General features: G+C 38.2%; 3 protein-coding genes across 4 annotated transcripts in view; 1 reads left to right on the top strand and 2 right to left on the bottom strand.

Moving 5' to 3' along the window:
- Positions 1-1,024: 1,024 nt before the first annotated feature.
- LOC137624953 (keratin-associated protein 19-8-like) lies at positions 1,025-2,088 on the top strand. The gene is made up of 2 exons (XM_068355888.1): positions 1,025-1,070; positions 1,562-2,088. Exons 1-2 carry the CDS (start codon positions 1,062-1,064, stop codon positions 1,787-1,789), a joined length of 237 nt encoding a protein of 78 aa, XP_068211989.1. The 5' UTR covers positions 1,025-1,061; the 3' UTR covers positions 1,790-2,088.
- A 2,954-nt stretch (positions 2,089-5,042) lies between these two features.
- LOC137624952 (keratin-associated protein 19-8-like) overlaps positions 5,043-19,708 on the bottom strand; it is a 54,321-nt gene continuing 39,655 nt past the window's right edge. The window contains exons 1-2 of one of the 2 annotated variants that reach the window (XM_068355885.1): positions 6,598-6,645; positions 5,051-5,957 (exon numbers count right to left, since the gene is read on the bottom strand). In XM_068355885.1, coding sequence (XP_068211986.1) covers positions 5,733-5,957; positions 6,598-6,606 — 234 coding nt within the window. In that variant the 5' untranslated portion in view covers positions 6,607-6,645 and the 3' untranslated portion in view covers positions 5,051-5,732. Of the gene's footprint in view, positions 5,958-6,597; positions 6,646-19,708 lie in introns of those variants that run through there. The other variant, XM_068355887.1, reaches the window with a different exon arrangement.
- Positions 19,281-19,708, bottom strand: part of LOC137624951 (keratin-associated protein 19-8-like) — a 1,014-nt gene continuing 586 nt past the window's right edge. Inside the window, exon 2 of the mRNA XM_068355884.1 lies at positions 19,281-19,591. Coding sequence (XP_068211985.1) covers positions 19,364-19,591 — 228 coding nt within the window. The 3' untranslated portion in view covers positions 19,281-19,363. The remainder of the gene's footprint in view (positions 19,592-19,708) is intronic.

Here is a 19,708-nt window from a genome sequence, read left to right as displayed (position 1 = left end):
TAATTTTTTCGTTTCCTTTTAGTTTCTCTTCATTATAAAGTTCACGCCACTTCCCGCATCGTTCACTCCAGTTTACGCCAGTTCCCGCACTGTTCACTCCAGTTCGCGCATTGTTCACGAGTATTTCACGACTATATTGTGCGTGCCAATGCGTGCCACAAACTTTAAACATTTCAAAGTTCTGGGCACGCATGGCACGCACTGGCACGCCAGTTCCAGCACTGTTCACGACATTTTCACGACTCGCTCACGCGAGTTCGCGCATCAATGTGTGCCAGTGCATGCCACAAATGCGTGCAAGTGTCAGGTACCCTTATAAAAACACACAAATAGGGGGTAAATCATAATCTCCCTCCAACTATGTTGGCGTTGGTATATATATATATATATATATATATATATATATATATATATATATATATATATATATATATATATATATATATATATATATATATATGTGTGTGTGTGTGTGTGTGTGTGTGTGTGTGTGTGTGCGTGAGAGAGAGAGTGTGTGTGCTTATATCTACGTCATATGTGTCTATGTATTTTACGTCACCGTGTTTATATTTTTATATTTATGTGTACGTAGAACCCCGAATGAGAATTCAGGTATACTTGTGAATTTGTAGATGGGGAAATGTGTCGATCAGCATAATTATGTTAGGGAAAAACGTGGGGAGCCGTAATGAACGTTTGCCAAACCTCACTGGATGACCAACACCGGGATTTACCCTTTTTTTGCGTCATTGCGTAACTTCGTCTTGAGCTTTTCGCCAACATTGCTGCAGTTTTAGTGACAGAAAAAAATAGTATATCAACAGTTGTAGCGAAATGGAACGGATATAATTGTGCATATTAAAACAAATCGTTATTGTTTTCGTATGACGTTTTTTGTCCTAATATGTAGGGAGCAACTTGTTAGACTAGTTTCAAAATAGAGGCAGTTGGCAACTTTCCGCTGTGAGACGTCTTTCGTATAAATTGATGTCTTCATAAGACGGAGATGAACAGATCTCCGGAATCAACGAAGCCAACATCAAAACTCCCAATCATTCAACATGAAGACGGTAAGGTTATCAAAGAATTTTTAGAATGAAAAAAAAAACAATAAGAAATAATCTTATAACTGATATTATATCTCGTAATTGTATGAAGAAAATTTTACTCAAATTGGAAAATATCTTTGAATAGTAAATCAATTTACCTTAATTTTTCATGAAATATTCATTTTCAATTACAATGGGTTGTTCATACCATAGACTCATACAAAAAACTTTATTAGAAGCAATTTTAACCATACAATTATATATCTGATGATTATATTGATTTATGCAGATATTTGTATTGATATCAGAACAAACAAACATTCATCCATAAACATTTCCTTCCTACTAGGAACGTTTTTCTTAAAAGCGGATGTTTATAAAGTACAAAATTATTTCGATGAATATCCGTTTTCAATTGCTTCCATTTCATTTCATCATCTTTTGATGCATCGAATAAAAGTTTAGTCTTATTTGAAAGTTTTGCAAATTGATTCCTTCGATTTCTTTTCCAGATCAGTGTTGCCCTCTTGGTGTTGGTGGCATTTTTTGCCCTCATGGAACTGACTGGAGCCCTTCCAGCACCTGAACCCAGCCGACGGTTCTTCTTTGGAGGTAGTCCCTATGGATTCGGCGGCTATGGCTACAGACCACATGGCTTTGGCTTTGGTTACGGTGGATACGGAGGCGGGTTCGGAGGCTTTGGTGGCGGATATGGTGGATTTGGAGGATTTTACGGTTGAAAAACATGTTTCATAAAGATACAAATGGATACAACGTCATTTTCCTTCCGGAAAATAAAACTTTTGCTGGATTAATCAAAGAATTTTCAGAGATGTGAATGCTTTTTAGATATCATAATATTATTCTTATATATATTCTAATGAATTATATTTTTTAATCAAAAGAGTCTTTGATACACCACTCCTCTGCCTATTTGTTTGGGATTATGATGCTCAGTTTCAAATCTATTTAATAATTCCAGTCGCCCAATTTTACTAACTATTTTACCAACTACTATCATTATTTTAACCTCAGACCTTCATGAGATTTTCTTCCTAATATAAGTCATATGTAAGGTAAATTGTCCAGAAAAGGACCTACAGAAACACCTTGCTATATTTAAACTAATTTCTTTAGTTTCTCTGGCCTCTGATCCTCCTTCTTTTCCTGAAATGGAGTGTCAAAATATACATGAATATATCCGTAAAAAGAACCCCATTAAGTGACCCTGACTCTTTAGTCTTTTATCTTTTTTTTCTAAATAAACTGGACCAGTAAAGAGACAAAACGAAATGTTTGCTAAAGTCGTGTGCACCAGTAATTTATCCCTAATATTTTTTATACTTAAAAGTAGTCTCTCAGAAGCTAAATTTAGAGCAGATAAGGGAGATAACTCTCCTCAAAGGTTCTTAAAATTTGCTCCACATAAAGAGTTATTTAACTCTTGTATGAAAGGATGACCTTCTGTGTCTCCTCTTGTCACATTTTATCAAATACTTCTGAGATGCTTTTATGAGAAAATGGTGTTAATGGAATTAGAATGAACCTCTCTCAGAGGATCATAACCATTCCATATTGATGTCAAACATTGTAAATTTGTTCTATGCTGCTTTTCGTTAATATGTTATAACATTCACAGCAAAATAATTTTTCTACAAAAGTGTTTAAACATCTTTCAGAGATAAACTTCTTTTAATGAAGATTTCAGCAGTATATTATTTCCTACTTGCAGTGAGCTGCCAGGAAGCGATAAAATGTTTCTTTAGAAAAGGCTGCAAAGCAAGATGTAAGTGCTCACATTAAGCACTCCCTTGTACATCACTCTGCAGCTGCGTATGTGAACAATAACAGCAGGAAGACACATGGCATGGCTTGGACGTTGTGTTGCAAAGCTTACTAAATGAAAAACAGACAATCTGGAGGCCATCTTGGGTTTCCAATTAACCAAGCAACCAGACTTGATTAGTATCATTTAGAGAACAAGTTTGCCAAATCTGATATTTGTATACTCATTGACATGATTTTCCTGTTGTCTTCTACAATATGTCGCTATATTTCCCTGTCCTTTTGCTCATTTTGATCTTCATACTAATTTTTCCTTGGAAATTATTGTATACTAGTAAGTTTTCGAACAGTCGAAATAATATAAAAGGGAATAAAAATTTTTTTTACCAAATATTCCCAAATCTAATGTCACATATTACCTGAGAAAAAGGTGATATATGAGAATTTTTGAAGTCTACTGATCTTCACATAGCTGAGGAATAAGTGTTGCAACAGAAAAACAATGGGAAATGCTGTTCTCAGGAGCAATTGATACTTTTCTTCTGTATCAATTAATAAATGGATTGACGTCTTTAACTACGAAAACTAATTGTTTCAAAATCCTTATAAGGTATGACTTAATATTTTCATAGGCTGAAGGCTTGTTAAGTCGCATCCTATGTTGTTCTTGTAGTTCTTGTAGTTCTTGATGTATGTTCTATAATATTATGCCTATTTCTTCGTTATTCATGAATTGGTCGTCATGAAACCAGGTAGGTATATTCTATGAGTCAGTATCTATCTATTTATACAACGGCGGTTAATTCCAAAATTGATTAAAGAGTGAAAAACAAAGAAATTTATACAATTCTGTTAATGAACGTCGGATCAGCGTGAAATTAGATAAGTAGACTAAAAAAGAGAACACTTATTGATTACTGAACACAAAGCTGTTTCAGACCATCGATTATTATTTCATCAAGTAATTAATCATTTTCGATCTACTAATTTCAAAAGCCTACTTTTATCTTAATACTAAGCAGATCTGCCTGAAACTTGGAATGTGTATTTTTGAAAATATGATCAGAGCTTGATTTTTTTATTTTCTTTATTCGTAATTAATTAAAAAAACAATCAACTCTTAAATTTCCTAGAAAATGGCCACATTTGGTGTCGAGTGAAACATGAAGGACAGGGAATTACAATGGTGCATTTGCTTAAATGATTCGGGTCTTTATTAATTAGTAATTATTGATTAATCGAAGAAAATGATGGATTTTCTATGTCGTCAGATATGAGTCGTCTTTTGTGTCAAGTGAAAGGGAAAAGACAGAATAACACAATAGTGTAGTAGACAGAACAATTCTCGCTGTTTTTAGTTTAAAAGTAACGATCAATTGATGAGAATAGCGAATTATCAAAGTTTGAGGAAAGCTGTCATGTTTGGTGCAAATGGAAGGAGGGATAGGTGGAGAGGAATATACAACTAACAAAACGACTATTGCTTTCTTTAATCGTTAATCAACCAAAACAATTACAAAATATTCACTGGCGTTGCTGAAGTGATCAAGTAATTCATTAATCAGAATTAATGCACTCAGCTACCCGGTGATGACACTCATGTTCACTGCATCAGTGACCACTTCTGTTCATTAATCCTGATACTGATGGCTTGAGAGACATTAACAGCGGTCTCATTTTTAGTTCAGGTGCGAGAAAACAATTTTATATTCAGCCTTCAGTAGTTCATTCGAAATTGTTATCAAACCCTGAATCTCATTTTCACGTATTTTCAGGTACCTGAACATTCTCAATATCCATTATTCTCTCTCTCTCTCTCTCTCTCTCTCTCTCTCTCTCTCTCTCTCTCTCTCTCTCTCTCTCTCTCTCTAACTTCATTAGAGATCACAAAATACTTGAGATGATTTCAATTCTTCAGCCTATATATCGTTTCGATATAAAACGTAATTGAACTGTCAGTTTCACATTTATTTAAACATTCTTGTTTATTTCGAGTTTGTCTTTTACCATATATACTTTACGTAGGCAGTAAAATGATATCCCTGCTATTGCCTTATAATTATTCAAAGGAATTTTATTGTTTATTAATCTTTATCAAGAAATAAATTTGCTAAGAGACATTTGCTTGAAAGGCGACATCCAAAATAGTTGATTTAGAAGCCAAATAACATCATGAACTTATCATATATCCTAGAGTGATCCATTAAACCATCGACGATATTATTCAAATATTTCGATTTATAATTTAGACATTTGTGGCATAAAGTCCCATAAAAGGTTCCTTCTTGTTTTGACTAACTGCAATAGAAGATATATCACTCCAAACTAAGGTCCTGACCTTTCCATACATTGATAGACTTCTTAATTCAATCATCCTTAGACAATCACAAGCTTATGTAACAGACTCAGTTTCTTTAGGAAGGATCAGCCAGAATGAAAATGAGTCCTTTTAACTTGCATTCTTTATTGATAGTCACTGTTCATAACCTAAATAAATATTACTTTACTTTTCGAGATATAAAGACAAAATACAATAAAGTACTTTACTCGTTAATTATTGCCAAAAGGGAGAAAATATTAAGGATAACTTCTTGATTCATCATTAAGCTTAATATAAGGATTAAAATCTATAATGTATTATCACTGAAGCACTAATGGGTATATGTTCTCTGCTTCAATGTAATACAGGCATTATATAATTCTAAACTAGACATTGTTTTGAAGAAGATTATAGGAAAAGAATAACTCATTAAAAGTTTTTTAAAAAAATGAAGTTTTATTAGAATATAAATTTTTATTTTACTTCTTTTTCAAATATAAGATCCTCTATTTTTTGCGAATGATGTAAAGAAAAGTTTATCATGAAGGAGTGATTTTCAACATCTTCAAGGAAGAATATCAGCCGTAAAATCCAAATCCGCCGTAGCTGCTACCAAAGCCTCCAAATCCGCCTCCGTATCCGCCGTAGCCAAAGCCAAAGCCATGTGGTCTGTAGCCATAGCCACCGAATCCATAGGGACTACCTCCAAAGAAGAACCGTCGGCTGGGTTCAGGTGCTGGAAAGGCTCCAGTCACTTCCATCAGGGCAAAAAATGCCACCAACACCAAGAGGGCAACACTGGTCTGTATAGGAAAGATAGAAAGGGAAATCAATTTCATTATCATTTTCCAAAATATCATTATTTATGTCTTAGCTATGCTAAAGAAACCATGATGTGTGTATTAATATGTAAAAAGTTAAATGAATTATATGTTGACAAGTAAATAATTAACACACCCGCACACGCACACACATACATACAGGTATATGCATATATACAAACATATCTATATATGTATATATACATAAATATATATACATATACATGTATATAGATATAGCTATAAATACATATATATATATATATATATATATATATATATATATATATATATATATATATATATATATATATATATATATATATATATATATATATATATATATATATATTCCAAGTATATCATTGTGTATGCATGCATTTTTCAATTATATAAATAACTCATTGCTATAAGAATAATATAATGTGCAATTATCATAATAATGTTTCTAAACACATTCAACGACAATAATATTTGAAATTAGTGATGTAAAATACAATTGATTCATGATAAATTGTCTCTGTTTTCCTCTTTCAAGAAACGGAAATTTAATATCCGAATATATATGTTCCAAGAACCTTTGGAAGGTTTAAGGTAATATAATATCTCAAAATAATCTTACCGTTTTCATGATGAATAAGATTTATGTTGCTTCCTTTACTGAATCTGGAAATTATTTGCTTCTTCACCAGACACTCTCTATTTATACGAAGCTGGACGCAGTTCGCAGAGTTGCCAAGAACTCTATTTTCTGCAGCTGAATATTAAAGGAATTTATGCTTTTAATGACGAATAAAACGTTTGATTCTTGTTTAGACTTGTGTTACTCAATGTAATTGGTTAGCATACTGATAATCCATTGTAGATTGACTATTAGAAATGAAATGTGCATTTACTTCGTTTTTATAAAGTCTTATATTTTTAATGTTGAGAGATTCCTTGCGTAAGAATGGGAATCACGGGGTAATACCGGACCCTGGCTGTCCTGCAAGATTCTGTAGCCGTCTTTGGGAGATCAGAGTGTGCCTGACTCCTTTTTTTTTCTTTCTTTCTACGCACTGTAGGTGTCCGGTGCGTGAGTCAACGGTGGCTTGGAGGAGGTTCCAGGTTGTTTTTTTTTACCTCATTTCAAATTTCCAAAGCCTCAATTAAAGCAGCTCCTTTCTTAAATAGATTATGAATGTATTTGTTCTGTGCTTTGCTATGGATTAAACAGAAGGCAGAAATGTTTATATAAAACAATTAGAGCTATTAGAACTATGGAAAAGAATAAAAGTTAATACACATTCAGCTGAATGGTAAAAGAAAAAGGATAATTTATATGATAGAGGGCGGGAATAAAACAAAATTAAGTAAAATATGAAACAAAGAAGATTCGAAGGAGAATTAAATGCATGGAAAAATATCAAAGGTTTTTAATGATTGAAAGATTTTTTGGTTGAATACAAAAGGAGAAAGAAGTATCTTAAAGTAATTTTCAAATATAACTTTAGGTTAATTACTCTATGACTTTAACAGGACTGTCATTGGGTTTCTCAGTATATCATAAATTATAATCCGTATAAAGCGGAAAGGTTTCCAATGAATAATTGAGAGGGAACTTTGGTTTCCCTTCATAAAAATAGAAAATACTAGATAATATTGAGTATAAAACATATGATATAAAACAAAGCGTCGTTAATATAGAAATAAAAGAGTTGATCAGATATTTGAAAGAAATGCCAGATGGATTGTAATTAAGTAAATAGGAAAGAGAATTCTTATGGAAATTATCCGGATTGCTGATTAGGGTTAGCAATAATTTTGGGGTGTCCGATGGAAAAGTTTGAGAATAATTGTGAGAATAAGGAGTTGAAAGGGTTTGCTCTATGGAGGAGATAAGCAGAGGAGAAAATATGCTATATTGGTCAAGAATACCTCATATAAGGTAAAAAGAAAGGATTAAAATATTCAAATATACAAGAAGTAATTGCATTAAATCAAAGGATTACTAAAAATTCAGTAAAAACAATAACAAAGTTTTAATGTAAAAAAAAAAAAGAAAAAAACAAGAAAAAACAAGAGGTTCCATACGTCCCACTGGTCACCTTCGTCATCAAGCTCTAACCAAGACTCACAACTTTCCACTGACTTTATCCAAACTTGCATCTTTATAGATTCAAATAAGATTGTCTCTATTTGAAATTGAAAAGATGTGTTCTTATTTTACTCGACGACAGGTATATGAAATGGTTTTATATCCCTGGTGTGATCACATAAATTCATATTTTACAATGTATAGTTTCAGGGAAATTTTGTCCTGCCTATTACTGTGACTATAGAAAAGATCTTCCCTTCACACCTTATTGTAACATGTCATTAGACGAGAACCTCTGTTCCTCTCCTCCCACCCGCTACCCAAAATAAAAATATTTATCACATAGAATTCTGCTTGTCAAGGTCATCGAAAATAACCGCTTCTGGAGAAGAAGAAAATGGTAAAGATTTAAAGAAATATAAGAGACCTAAAGAATAAGGCTGCATTGAGGGTCTCGTAGAAGTTAAGTGGAATAATAAAAAAAAAAAAAAAATAATAGAAAATCAAACATATATGTGGACTATATAGGTAACAATTGATGTAAATGCTGCATGTCAGATGTTCATTAGAGAGAGACAGTGCCTCTGGAATGTCCCTTTCTATCTTTTTATGACCAACACTAACCAGTTCTTACTGGAGGGGATTATTACGGCAAAGAGTAGTTGATTTTTTCATAGTTTTTGTTTCTCTTAATTTCATCCTCATCTTTTATCAGTCCGAGGTAATTGGAAAGACTTGTTCTTTTATACTTGATTCAGAAGCAAGTACCAACAGGTGGAAATCGTGTTGGCCGCTAAGCCTTGTCCATGAAGGTGAATAAAGAAGAACATACAAAAATCAATGGTGATTTCCGTAGCATTTTTTGCCTTGACGAATGAAACCCACTTTCTCCAGGAAGATTCGTATTACCGTCTGGTAGATTCAGTCTTGTACTCCTCGAGGAAGTCTAAGCTTTTCTTCGAGATTCCAAACCTTTTCTTTACGGCTAAGGAGAGAAAATCATGAGATGAAGGTCCCTGACTTTCAGTGATGAAGCGAAGGCAGTCGACTTCTGTACTTGTTGCGAGAGAACTAGACCCGGTAGGGGAATCAGCGTGGGCTGCAGCTCCAGGACCAGGGGGTACCAATTGCTCCGGGGCCAATTGGGAGCCACTAGGGCCGCTGTCCCTTTGAAGGTTCTCAGTTTGGAGAGGACATTCAGCAGAAGGTTGGGAAGGGGGAACAGGTATATCCTGGACCATCTGTTCCAATCCAGTGACATGGCATCCACTGCTTCTGCCTTGGGGTCCTCATACGGAGCCACATATCGAGGAAGTTGATTGTTGTCGCTCGTCGCAAAGAGATCGATCTGAAGTTACGGGACTTGGTGAGAGATGAAGGAGAATGACCTTGCATCTAGAGACCATTCCGACTCTATTGGGCTTGTCCTCGATAGAGCTTCCGCCGTCACGTTGCGGAATCCTTGTAGGTGAACTTCAGACAGGTGCCATTTCTTCCTTTCTGGCAAATGAAAGATCAGAAGAAGTACCTGATTTATCTGGGGCGATCTCGAGCCCTGACGATTGAGACATCTGACTACCACCGAGTTGTCCAGAGTCAGACGAATGTGGATCGAGGGAGGCGGGGAGAGTTTCTTCAGATGAGAAGAACCGCCATGGCCTCCAAGATGTTGATGTGAAACGTCTTGAATAGGGGAGACCATGTTCCTTGAACCTGTTGTTGGTGGGAGTGACCTCCCCAACCCTCCAGTGAAGCGTCCGTGTGGATGTTGATCGATGGAGGCGGGTGTTGAAGAGGGATAGACCTTTTCAGGGCCTTTGCCTCCGACCACGGCTTTAAGAGTAGGCGAAGTCTGTTTGGAAGCTGTCTCTTGAGGTCTCTTCGAGCGATGGATGTGAAACGTCTCCAGACTCCCGCGGCATCCTTTAGCTGTGCGCGAAGCACTGGGTTTGTCACAGAGGCGAACTGTAGAGAGCCGAGGACTTGTTCCTGCTGTCGTCTTGAGATCCGTTTGGATTTTAGAAGCCTTCTGACAGACCCTGCTATTTTCTTTCTTTTCTTTTGTGGGATGGAAAGGCGGTGTGACTGAAGATCCCAATGGATTCCCAACCATTGGAACGTCTGAGCTAGAGAGAGGCGAGATTTCTCAGCGTTTATCTTGAAGCCCAGATGCTCTAGGAACTGGGTGACTTTGTTACAAGGCTCACACACAATCTTCGGGCGATGTCGACCAGACTAGCCAGTCGTCTAGGTAGGCCAACACTTGGACGCTCTGAAGATGTAGCTGTTGGACGATTGCGTCTGCCAGCTTGGTGAAGATCCGTGGAGCCACATTGAGCCCGAAGGGCATGGCCCTGAAGGCGTAACTTTTCCTTTGGAGTCGAAATCCTAGGTAGGAGGAAGCGTAATGATTCATTGGGATGTGCCAGTAGGCATCCGCCAGGTCTAAGGAGACCGTGTAGGCCCTTTGAGGCAGAAGGATCCTTATTTTTTGCAGAGTCAGCATCTTCAATTTGTTGTTCGCAATGAACTTGTTGAGAGGGGATAAGTCTAGAATGACTCTGAGTTTGTCGGAGTCTTTCTTGGGAACGCAAAAGAGTCTCCCTTGGAACCTGGATGACTTTACCCTCCTGATCACCTTCTTGTTCAAGAGTTCCAGGACATATTCTTCCAGGAGGGGGGTTGACTGTTGGAAGAATTGCTGGAAGGCTGGGGGTGGTTGAGTTCAGCTCCAGCCCAGTCCCTTCTTGACGATGCTGTGTGCCCAGAAATCGAAGGTCCAACGATCCTGGAATTGGCGGAGTCTTCCTCCCACCGGAAGCACATCATTGCTTCTGGTGTCCCGAGGGTTTGCCACCTCGGCCGCTAGCTCCCCTTCCTCCTCTGCCTCTGGAGGGACGGCGAGAAGAATCTCTGCCGGAACCTCTGCCTGAGCCCCTACTTCTGGGACGAAAGGTAGTCGAGTGTTGCTCATATGCAGGGGTGAAGACCGGCGACTGCGACACCACCGGTTGGGGGACCAACTGAAAGGTCTGTTGCGGCTGCGTAGCCACTTGGGGAGTAGCGGGACCCGGAAACTGTCGTCTCGGTTAACGTTGCTGGGGTCTGGGCTTCGAGGCTTTCCTCTTAGGCTGAGGGCCATCATCCTGAGAGGACTTCCTCTTGCGGGACATGCCCTACTTATGGAGAAGGTTCCTATTCTCCGTGGCAGCTTTGTCCACTATCTCTTTCACCAAGGTAGATGGGAAGAGATACTTGCCCCAGATATTGGAGGAAATCAGTTTCCGGGGTTCGTGTTTCACCGTTGCGTTAGCGAACACGAATTCTCGATAGGCTCTGCGAGCCCTAGTGAAGCTATATAGGTCCTTGGTTACAGTCGCCAGGTGCGACTTAGCGAGGACCATATAAAAGTCCGGGACTCTGGTATCCCCGGCCATGAGTTCGAGCTGTACCTGATGGGACAGCGAAGCGGTGAGTCTCTCCTTCGTATCCTGTTCCCTACGGAGGAGGTGATCGTTCAGCCTTGGGAGGTCATCATTGAATTGACGACAGGCTACATCAGGCTCCAGTTTTCCTACCGTGAAGGTAGACTGGATGTCTTTCCAGTGCCTATCATTGGGGGGAAGGGTAATGGAGAAGGGTCTGCACTCCTCCAGTGTAGGACAAAGTTTCCCTTCCTCCACTGCCTTTATGACCGCTGTGAAGGCCTTTTCAATGAAGGGGAAGGTCGCAGAATTTGGCGCAACGAAGGTTGGATTCTTTTTACTAAGCTCCGGCATCTTGGAGTTAGTGAAACACCGACTCTTCACTGCCTGAGCTAACATACCTTGGGCCTTCGCGAGATCGAACACAATAACTTCTTTTGGTTCGGTCTCCTCCTTTCAGGCTGGTTCGGACTTGAGCCGGACGTAACAGTCCGGATAAGCCTCGAAATTTGGGAAGAATTCCACTTCTTCCAGCAAGATAGAGCCAACCCTTTCACTGATGTAAATCTTGCCAGTTGTAATTTGCATATGCTCGGCGTATCTCCATGGGTTAGCTTCCGAGCAGGTGGGGAGGTCCTTAACCGAAATCCTTTTCAGTTGTTTGAAGCCGACGAGAGTCGTCCGGAATTGCTCTTGAGTCTCTCGCAGCTTCTTGTCCATTAGGGCTTCAAGCATTTTGAAGACCTCTTGAGTGGCCGATGGAAGAGGGTCCGGGGTGGCAGAAGTCGAAGGAACAGGTTCCTTGGACGGTGCAGGAGTTGCTGGGGGAGCAGGAGCAACCTCGGTCTCCGAATCAGGGTATTCCACCTGATCTTCCTCACAGTCGAGATCCTCGCCCGTGAGGTTCTTCTCCGTCTCTTCCGACACTTCCGACATACGTTCCACGTTGTCGGAATCAAGAAGGCACTCACGCATGGACTGTGCCATAACTGCGTCAGGTTCAACCACGATCTGGACGGTGGGGATCTGATCACGGGGAACCACTGAATCTTTTGATGCTTTTGGGAAAAGCAAGGCCCTCAAGTCTTCGTTGGGAAGGTATGGTCCAATGGCATTCTTCTGGAAGCCACGCACCAATTTGCGTAGCTTCTCCCTAGCAATGTCCATTGCCTCCGCAGTAGGAGGATCGTCGAACGCCTCGACAAGAAGACTTTTGCAAACTGTACAGTTCTGCGGGTCCCAATACTTCAAGTCGCCTTTCTTGGCGGCGCAGGAAGCGTGGGTCCAGCACGCCTTGTGCCCGTAGAAGTCCGGGTGCTTCACCCCGCAGAAATTACTCTCACACTTCAAATACTCCTCCTGTAAAGAAAGAGATCATGAGTACATATGGCATAAGAATGACTTACATTACCCTAAAATTAAGAATAACTTAATCTAAAGTTAAGAATAACTTAATCTAAAGTTAAGAATAACTTAATTATAAGAACATATTAATGTTTAAGATTATTGAGCGGGAAAGGAAGTAGATAGACACATACTTGTGAATCCCGCCCAGCCGGTTACCGTAACCTTATCCGTAGACAATTCCTTTGTACCCGAAGGTCACAATGAGGGAAATCCGTATGGATGAGCCAAGCTAGGCTTTTAACAGGAATTGTCCACAGAGTGTAATAGGGTCTGAGACCACTCAGATCCCTGGGGGAGAGGGGAAATAGGATAAACCCCTAATTAGATGTAGGTTCCGGCAATCGACTGCACTAAGATACACAGAGTATGCTGGAATTATTGTAATATGCAATCAGACAGCATAGCCACAATCTTGGATGGTAAGACAATACCTATATGGAAGTGGCCAAGCCATCTGGCTGCAGCATATTGACTGTCGGCATGTTGCCGGCAGCCAGGGAAGGGGTACATGTCCCTTAACGTCTCATGAGGGTGCCGGCAGACCGACTGCACACCGGAGGCCGGTCCTGCAGGGTGGAAGGCATCAAGGCAGACACACTGAGCATCTATAAGGATAATACTATAGTGGCGACCGCCGGCACAGCGGCGGGTCGTCGACAGGGGGCGGCGGCTCCGGCAGCCGAAGGCTGACGGCATGGTGAGCCTTGGATCAATTCATAAGATAGATATGTAAATGGTTGTATACCTATATTGCCGGCAATCAATGCCGGCATGCGGGTGGCAGACTCCGAAAGTCGGCCGGCTGTTACTAGGTAAAATGAGGGGTGGGACGTCGGCGGTATGTCGATGGAAGGCGGCAGCCTCCGGCACACGGAAGGCTGACGTCTTAGAGGGGGGAGGCATCTTATGAAAGAATGTCACCTGAGGTAGTGACGGTTATCGCCGGCAGTAGAGACGGCAAGGGACCGGCACCAGGATAGAAAGAGAGAAAGGTAAGGAGGGATGGAAGGGGTAAGATCCTATACCCCTCCGGCATCCCTCCAGAGAGAGTGCACTCATGATAGGAGTGGATACTCCTAACATCCGGCGGCAGGGAGCCGGCAGGTGGCCGGGTGCCTGTGGTAATCCAAGGGAGGGATAGAGGGCACTCAAAGAGAGGGGAATCCCCCGCTGGCAGGACCGCCGCCGGCAACCACCCCCATAGAATGCTATGAAGGGTAAGTGTACCAGAACGGCCAGCTAGCAGGAGAACAAATTAGCCCTACCACTCCACCCAAGGGAGGAGTTGTAGGACTAAGGACAGAGGTGTGTAGGCAAGCCTACACCAAAGGGATAGGTGGGGAGGGAGAAGATTGGGTCTTTCTAAAGAAGAGACTCTGCATGAGAACGGCCACCAAGGTAAGGGAGAACGCTCCCTAACCTAGGATAGGTAGCCCAGATCAAGAACGGTACTAATGTACCGTCCCAAACTATAATAAGACAGAGTCTACCCCCAGAGCTTAACCTAGATTAGGAGGACTAACTCCTAGGCTAGGAAAGCCTGAAAGACACATCGCTAGTTGCAGGGAGGAAGGAGTAACCCAACCCAGTGCAACTGAGGAAGGGCAGGGCCCTTCCTAAAATTTCAGGCACGACCCTAAGAGGGTTCATTCCCTTAGGGTAGGCAGAGAAGCGATAAATACTCTGGTTGTAGACGAGATTCCCCTATATAGTAGGGAAAGCAAGTCTACCCAGAGGGAATGCCCGCAGGCAGGGGGAATAGGGAGCATATTAAGGTTCCTACATTAGGTTAGGAGGGGGGTTGATACACAATCAACACAGTCCCAAAAACGCTTACATCACAGTAAATAGGATGTTTAATAATGCCACAATCTTCATAACTTAACTTAGGAACACTGATATATATGATGCATGAAAACAAGCACTAGGCTGTCCAGCCTAGGGGCTAAGCTAGCGATCTAGTATGGGGTCGAACAGCGACCGAGTCTGATGAGCGCTAAAACACGATATAAAGATTCCCTAGCTATGAAGACTAAATAACTAATAATATTAATTAGTTAAATGACCGGAGAAGGCTGTTCTGGCTAACTAAATAAATCATGCAACATGAACAGCGGCGCCGTAAAATGGCGCGTCCGGTATCGGCACAGCTCTGCCACAAAACACAATATTTTACGAAAAGTAGAAGTTACTTTACGGCTAGAGCTTATTTAAACACTACTGGGACCTGTTACTCAACTTTCCAGAAGAAGGCGAGGCTGAAGGTAGCGACATAACGGCGATGTAAGCTGATAAAGAAAGCACTTGGGAAAAATCCGACTTAGCAAAGAAGCTACAGACGAAAGAATGAGGACGGACGTGACGTCATTTAGCAATGGCGCCCGTTTGTTTACGTCTCGAGTACCAAAAACAGCCACGGATGAGAGTAACTGTGGAACGGCTCCTCAGTTACTCAGCCACCTTTCCATATCGAAGTGTTAACTCTATATGGGGTGTAGATAGCTATGTGGCGTGTTAATACATGCGTCCTCTGTTGATATACGATATCCTAGAGGGAAACCTTTAGGGTACTCGCACTAGAAGTTAGAATTCTGTGAAAACCTTTAGTTTAATTCTCTGGGAATATCCACTGTAGTTAAATATACCCTAGGAAGCTACTGAAGGAACCTTCCATCAGGGCGTCATGGCTTGAGCCCAAATATATATATATATATATATATATATATATATATATATATATATATATATATATATATATATATATATATATATATATATATATATATATATATATATATATATATATATTTATATAAATTTATATATGCCTAAACATATATGTCTACATATACAAATATATATATATATATATATATATATATATATATATATATATATATATATATATATATATATATATATATACATATATATATACACTTGTTTATTAAAATTTATTTAGTTCATATTTTTCTGAATAATCGCGATACGTGATGCAAAGAAAATATGTAATAGAAAGTGAAGTTACTTGATAGAAAATTGATATATTGCGTTTGTCTTTTGTTACCAAGTTGTCAGAGTTGATTATTTCCTTATCTATCACTCTCTTTCTTTTATTTTCTCTCATTTGCATCATTGCGTTATTCTGTCCTTTATATTTATTGTTTATCGGGAAGTTTTGAAATGGCCCACACATTCTTAATGGAAATAAATCAAAAGAGTTGCCAAATATTCTTATATCTCGATGCCAAAACGTACCCGAGAAAAACAGGTGCCGGATTTGAGTCCTTGAAGTCTACTGACCTTCACATCTCTTGGCGATGAGATCCAACGGAACCACAATTGAAAATTCCCTTTTCAGGAACAAATTATAATTTACTTTACGTTATCGGTGCCTAATTTACTTTTCTATTTCATCTTGTTTCCTTTTAGGGAAAATTACTGAATTAATTACAGAATTCATTTACAAAAACCAAACGCTTTACAATACATGTGAGTTATGACTTAGAACTATACAACTTGAATACCTAAAAGCTTTACTAATTTTAATGCTAATGTTCCTTTAATTTTTAGGGCTGACATAGAAATCAAAATTATAATCAATATTTAAAATGATATCAAACCCTGGATTATATTTTCACGTATTTTCCAGTGGTTGAATAATCTCAAAACTAATGTATTGGTACATATTCTCTCTCTCTCTCTCTCTCTCTCTCTCTCTCTCTCTCTCTCTCTCTCTCTCTCTCTCTCTCTCTCTCTCTCTCTCTCTCTCTCTCTCTCTCTCTCTCTCTCTCTCTCTCTCATCATTAGATATAACAAAATACTGATGATAATTTCGGTTTTTCTACTCCATATGTTGTTTCGATATTTCAAGTGACTTAAAAATTTTATTTTCAAATTTATATATCTGTTATTTCATATTTCGAATATAACTTTTACCAATTAATTGTATTTTTCGTATACAGTGAAATAGTTGATGTTACATATCAATAATATTCTTTTACGAATATATATATGTATATATATATATATATATATATATATATATATATATATATATATATATATATATATATATATATATATATATATATATATATATATATTGTATTCATCATCATCAGAGTTTGGCAATCCATTGCAGGACAAAAGCCCTCAGATATATATTCCACACGCATCTGTTTATGGTCTTTCTATGCCAGTCTGTATCCGTAAATTTTCTTAGCTCATTAATTAATTGTCTGCTCTCCCTTTTCCTGTTTTGTTTGCAATAAATAGGGACCCATTCTCTATATCTTAGTGTCCGTCTATTATTTGTCGTTCTCATTATGTATTCTGGTTACGTCCATATCTTTTTCTTAATTATTGTTAGAATACCCTCTACCTTAGTTTGCTATCGTACCCATCTTTTCTTTTTCAGTCTCGTAGTGTTAATCTAATCATTTTCTTCCCATAGTCTTTGAGTTCTAACTAGCTTATGTTCTAAGTTATAAATTTCAGATGATTCAGTGAAAACTGGTTAGACCATCTGATTAAATACTTTTCATTTTAGTGGTATTTTACTTTTCATAATCTAATTTTCTCTACCATTTTAGTCTCACTTCCTGGAGAGAAACTTACTACCTATCTTGAGTACGTATGTTCATGAACAATCTCTATAAGTTTGTCCCTAACCCTGTTTTGTTGTCTGCATTTTCGTTAAACATTATCTGGTTTTACTCATATTCATTTTCAGTTCTTCATGTCTGTTTTTTTTTTTTTTTTTTTTTTTTTTTTTTTTTTTTTTTTTTTTTTTTTTTTTTTTTTTTTTTGTTCAAATACTCTATCATGTTTTGCCATTCTTCCGATGTTTCACTAGATAAAATTATGTCATCTGAAAATCGTAAGTTTTTAAGATATTCCCTATTAAAGTTAATTCCTTAATTTTCGTTTCCACTATGAAAAGTTCATCTAGGCATACTGTGAATGATGTATGAGAATTGGGTTCTGCTTGTTTAACTTCTTTCTTAATTAGAATTTTCTCAGTATTTTATTATAGTTTCAGGATTACTGTACTAAATGACAGATATTTCCAACGTATTCTAACATGAGATTCATCCCCTCTTTGATTTTGAGGGGCCTTCAATAATGTTGAAATTTTGACAAAATCAAAAATTTTCCCATTGTCTATGAGTGTCATATATAGTGGATTTTCATATTTTGTTATTTTTTTCATTAGCTGATAAATTACATGACATGGACAGTTGTTAAATACCCATTTCTAAAGCCTCCCTACTCTCTAGGTTGATTAAAATCTAGCTGTCTCTCTATTCGGCTTAGTATGATTGTTGCACATCTTTTAAACATCATTGCGAGTAAAATTATTCAAGTAGGACTGTGGGAAGAAGCATGCGCCTTAAAGGTGAATTTCTAATTATCTTGGAGGTGAACAATTACACCAACCTATCTCCTAGACCAGAGTATTCCACAATTATTTCTAATTATTTTTTTAAAAATTCTATTCAGACACTTTTGGTGCAAATGGTTTTTCTTTATGTTAAGAACCTGTAATAGAGGCACAAGCACAAAAAGGACTTTCCAGAGTTTGAGTAACAGCCACCGTTATTATCTAAGGAAAGGGCACAACTGTTGGCAATAGCAATTTCTATTTTAATATTAAAGGTAAAAAGAAAAAATTTAAAGGAATTGTCTACACATTAATTCTCATCACAAGGGGACACTATAAAAAGGATGATTCACTTACTAATCATTTAGCTAATTAGGGTTATGGTGGCCGATGTGGTAATATCCCTGGCTGTTGAACGCTAGACTGGGGTTCGAGTATTCCTCAAACTCGTTACTTTCTTTGGTCACTAAAACCTCACCATTCTTGTAAGCTATGGATGGGGAGTTTGGGGGAACCCATATATATATATATATATATATATATATATATATATATATATATATATATATATATATATATATATATATATATATATATATATATGTGCTGAGTCATCAGCAGACATTGCTTGGCCCTCCATGGTCCTAGCTTGGGAGGAGAGGGGGCTTGGGCGCTGATCATAAGTATATATGGTCAGTATCTAGGGGATTGTCCTGCATGATAAAATATTGTCACTGTCACTTGCCTGTGCCATTCATGAGTGGTCTTTAAGCCCTTGAATACAAGAAGTGGAAACTCTACTAAAATCTTTAATAATACATTGTCAATGAATAACTGATTGGTAGATATTCACTTCTTGAACTAAATTTCCTCAAACATTTATAAATTCATCACCATTTCAAAAGATATTGGAAGGAGAAAAGGGCATATTAAAATCATTTTCAAAAATATAAAGTTTTATTATGATATAAAAATAATAGACTTTTTATTTACTAAAACAAAATGATTCCTTGGCTGTTTCTGCAAAAGATTTATCAGAATGATATCTTGAAGACAATAGTTGATTTAATTTTCATATCTTCAAGGAGAAAAATCACCCGTAGAATCCTCCAAATCCTCCGTAGCTGCCACCAAAGCCCCCGAATCCGCCTCCGTATCCACCGTAGCCAAAGCCAAAGCCATGTGGTCTATAGCCATAGCCGCCGAATCCATAGGGACTACCTCCAAAGAAGAACCGTCGGCTGGGTTCAGGTGCTGGAAGGGCTCCAGTCAGTTCCAGAAGGGCGAAAAATGCCACCAACACCAAGAGGGCAACACTGATCTGTAAAGGAAGGTTAAAAGAGAAATCAATTTCATTTTCTTTTTGTAGAATGTTATTGAATTCCGAGACTCAGCCATGGAAAAAGTTACCATGAGGTGTGTGTTTATGCGGTATATA

Source organism: Palaemon carinicauda, chromosome 31 (assembly GCF_036898095.1).
Source record: "Palaemon carinicauda isolate YSFRI2023 chromosome 31, ASM3689809v2, whole genome shotgun sequence".
Lineage (NCBI taxonomy): Eukaryota > Metazoa > Arthropoda > Malacostraca > Decapoda > Palaemonidae > Palaemon > Palaemon carinicauda.
Note: the sequence above shows the minus strand (reverse complement) of the source record. Positions and strands in the feature narration are given on the sequence as shown.